Raw genomic sequence first — 2500 nt, 5'->3', positions numbered from 1 at the left:
ATGAGCTGTGGCGCGTGAATGGCCCCTACCGCCACCTCAAATAAATACATGTACTTTCTTTTTAAAGTTTATGCAAAGGATGACAGACTAAAACTCAGTTTGGGGCATCTGTCACATAGACAGAATGGCTGTATGCTAGATCCTGGTTTCCCTAGGTGGCTACTGGGTTACACACGCCCAATGCCAACTGCACAGCTGCACTTTTTCTGAGCAGAGGTCATGGACACAGGAGAAGGACAGCCAGCTTTGCCTAGGTGGTCAGTTGATTCTAAACACTAGCTGCAGTTCATACCATGGCTCTCCAAAGACAGAGTTTGATAGAGAGCACTATTTTTCCCAAAGAATGTTGGCAAGGGGCATTCACTTCCATTAGGCAACTCAGAGCAATCTCTGGGTTCACAGAGGCAGGGAGATCAGCCATTAGCAATTTCATCCTGTATAATATATGTGTGTGTGTGTGTGTGTGTGTGTGTGTGTGTGTGTATACATATATGTGTGTATATATATGTGTGCTTGTATACAGTGTGTGTATACATATATGTGTGTATATATTTGTGCTTGTATACATGTATGTGTATATATGTGTGCATACATATATGTATGTGTGTATGTGTATACACATGTATGTGTATATCTATGTATGTATATGTGTATATATATCTTATATATTGTCCTGCTTCCTGAGTGTTGGGATAAAACGCAAGTGCTGCCATGCCTGCCCATTTTTTATGTCTTTATTTTTAGACATGGTTTCACTGTGTAGCCCTGGCTGTCCTGGAATTCATTATGTGTTGACCTCAAACTTACAGAGATCCACTTGCCTTTGCCTCCAAAGTGCTGGGAGTAAAGATCTGCAACTGTGTGTCTGACTTGTCTGTAAGAGAGGGCCTTCTTATATATGAGACACTGGCGTCAAACTGTGGAGCCTACACTGGACTCTCATGACTCCCCTGCCTCAACCTTGCCTAGTCTTTTTATTTTATTTTATTTTATTTTATTTTATTTTATTTTATTTTATTTTATTTTATTTTATTTTATTTTGGTTTTGGTTTTTCGAGACAGGGTTTCTCTATATAGCCCTGGCTGTCCTGGAACTCACTCTGTAGACCAGGCTGACCTCGAACTCAGAAATCCGCCTGCCTCTGCCTCCCAAGTGCTGGGATTAAAGGCGTGCGCCACCACCGCCCAGCTTGCCTAGTCTTTAATACACCAACTTTTCATAAAACATTTATGTGTGCCCATGTATAAGTTCATACACATATATCACAGTGTGCAATTGGAGGTGAGGGGACTATTTTTAGGAGTCAGTTCTCTCTTTCCATTATGTGGGATGAGCTAGAACCTAGGTCATCCGGCTTGATGATAAGTGCTTTTGCCCACCGAGTCATTCTACTGGCCCTTAATAAACCAACCTTATCTGTACAAATTTTGTTTTTATTTTCAGTGTGTTTGCTTGCATGTATGTATATGTATCACATGTGGGGCTGGTACCTGAGGAGACCAGAAGAGGGCATAAGATCCCCTGGAATGCCAGTTACAGGTGATTGTGAGCCTCCACCACGTGGGTGCTAAGAACCCAAGTCAGGTCTTTTGCTAGAGCAGCCAGTGTTCTTTACTACAGAACCATCTCTCCAGTCCCTTACTGTCTTGAGAGAGTCTCGGTATGTAGCTCAGGTTGGCCTTAAATTCAGTATGTAACCAGGGTGTCCTTGAACTCCTCCTGATCCTCCTGCCTCTAACTTCCAAGAACTGGGATCAGAGGTGTGGACCACCATGTCCAATTTTATATTGTCATGGGGACAAAACCCAGGGCCTCCTGCATGCCAAGCAAACATACTATCAACCAAGCTACATACCTCCAGCCCCAGCATATGAATATGACACTTGAGAAGTCTTGGTTTACAACATTAGCTATCAAGACAATGCCTAAGTCACACTTACCTCAGTCTTGCTAGTTTCCTATTGACCCAAACACTACAAAATCCAACCTCTATCAAAGAGGCAAGCCACCTACCTGAAGCATTTCCAAAATGGTTGTTTTGCTGTACCTTGGTGGTATACGCCTTTAATCCCAGCACTTGGGAGGCAGAGACAGGCGGATTTCTGAGTTCGAGGCCAGCCTGGTCTACCGAGTGAGTTCCAGGACAGCCAGGGCTACACAGAGAAACCCTGTCTCGAGAAACAAAAAACAAACAAAAAACAAAAAAACAAACAAAAAAAGAAAACTACTAACACTTGGTTACTTTTAATTGTCCAAATCCTGAGGGGCCCAATTGAGTTCCCCCCACCCCCCAAATACACTGTGTTCATCTCAGCCTGGAATCTGGGGCTTCCAACTCTTCAGCACTAAATCTCTGCCTTGGGTTTTCCTATGCCACATGGGGCATAAGGCTCAAAAAACTATACTACAACTATACTGTTATATATATACACACACACACATACATTCTCTCTCTCTCTCTCTCTCTCTCTCTCTCTCTCTCTCTCTCTCTCTCTCTCT

The 2500-nt window shown here is 43.0% G+C and overlaps 1 protein-coding gene across 3 annotated transcripts in view; it reads right to left on the bottom strand.

Moving 5' to 3' along the window:
- The window catches only part of Kpna7 (karyopherin subunit alpha 7), a 37103-nt gene that overhangs the window by 20760 nt on the left and 13843 nt on the right, over positions 1-2500 (bottom strand). For 2 of the 3 annotated variants that reach the window (XM_028756165.1, XM_028756164.1), the window contains exon 5: positions 818-874. The exons of the other annotated variant lie outside the window; for it this stretch is intronic. In XM_028756165.1, the coding sequence (XP_028611998.1) occupies positions 818-874 (57 nt within the window). The remainder of the gene's footprint in view (positions 1-817; positions 875-2500) is intronic. 3 annotated transcript variants of the gene reach the window in all.

Source organism: Grammomys surdaster, unplaced genomic scaffold (assembly GCF_004785775.1).
Source record: "Grammomys surdaster isolate TR1022 unplaced genomic scaffold, NIH_TR_1.0 126109, whole genome shotgun sequence".
NCBI lineage: Eukaryota > Metazoa > Chordata > Mammalia > Rodentia > Muridae > Grammomys > Grammomys surdaster.
This window is presented reverse-complemented; position numbering and strand designations above follow the sequence as displayed.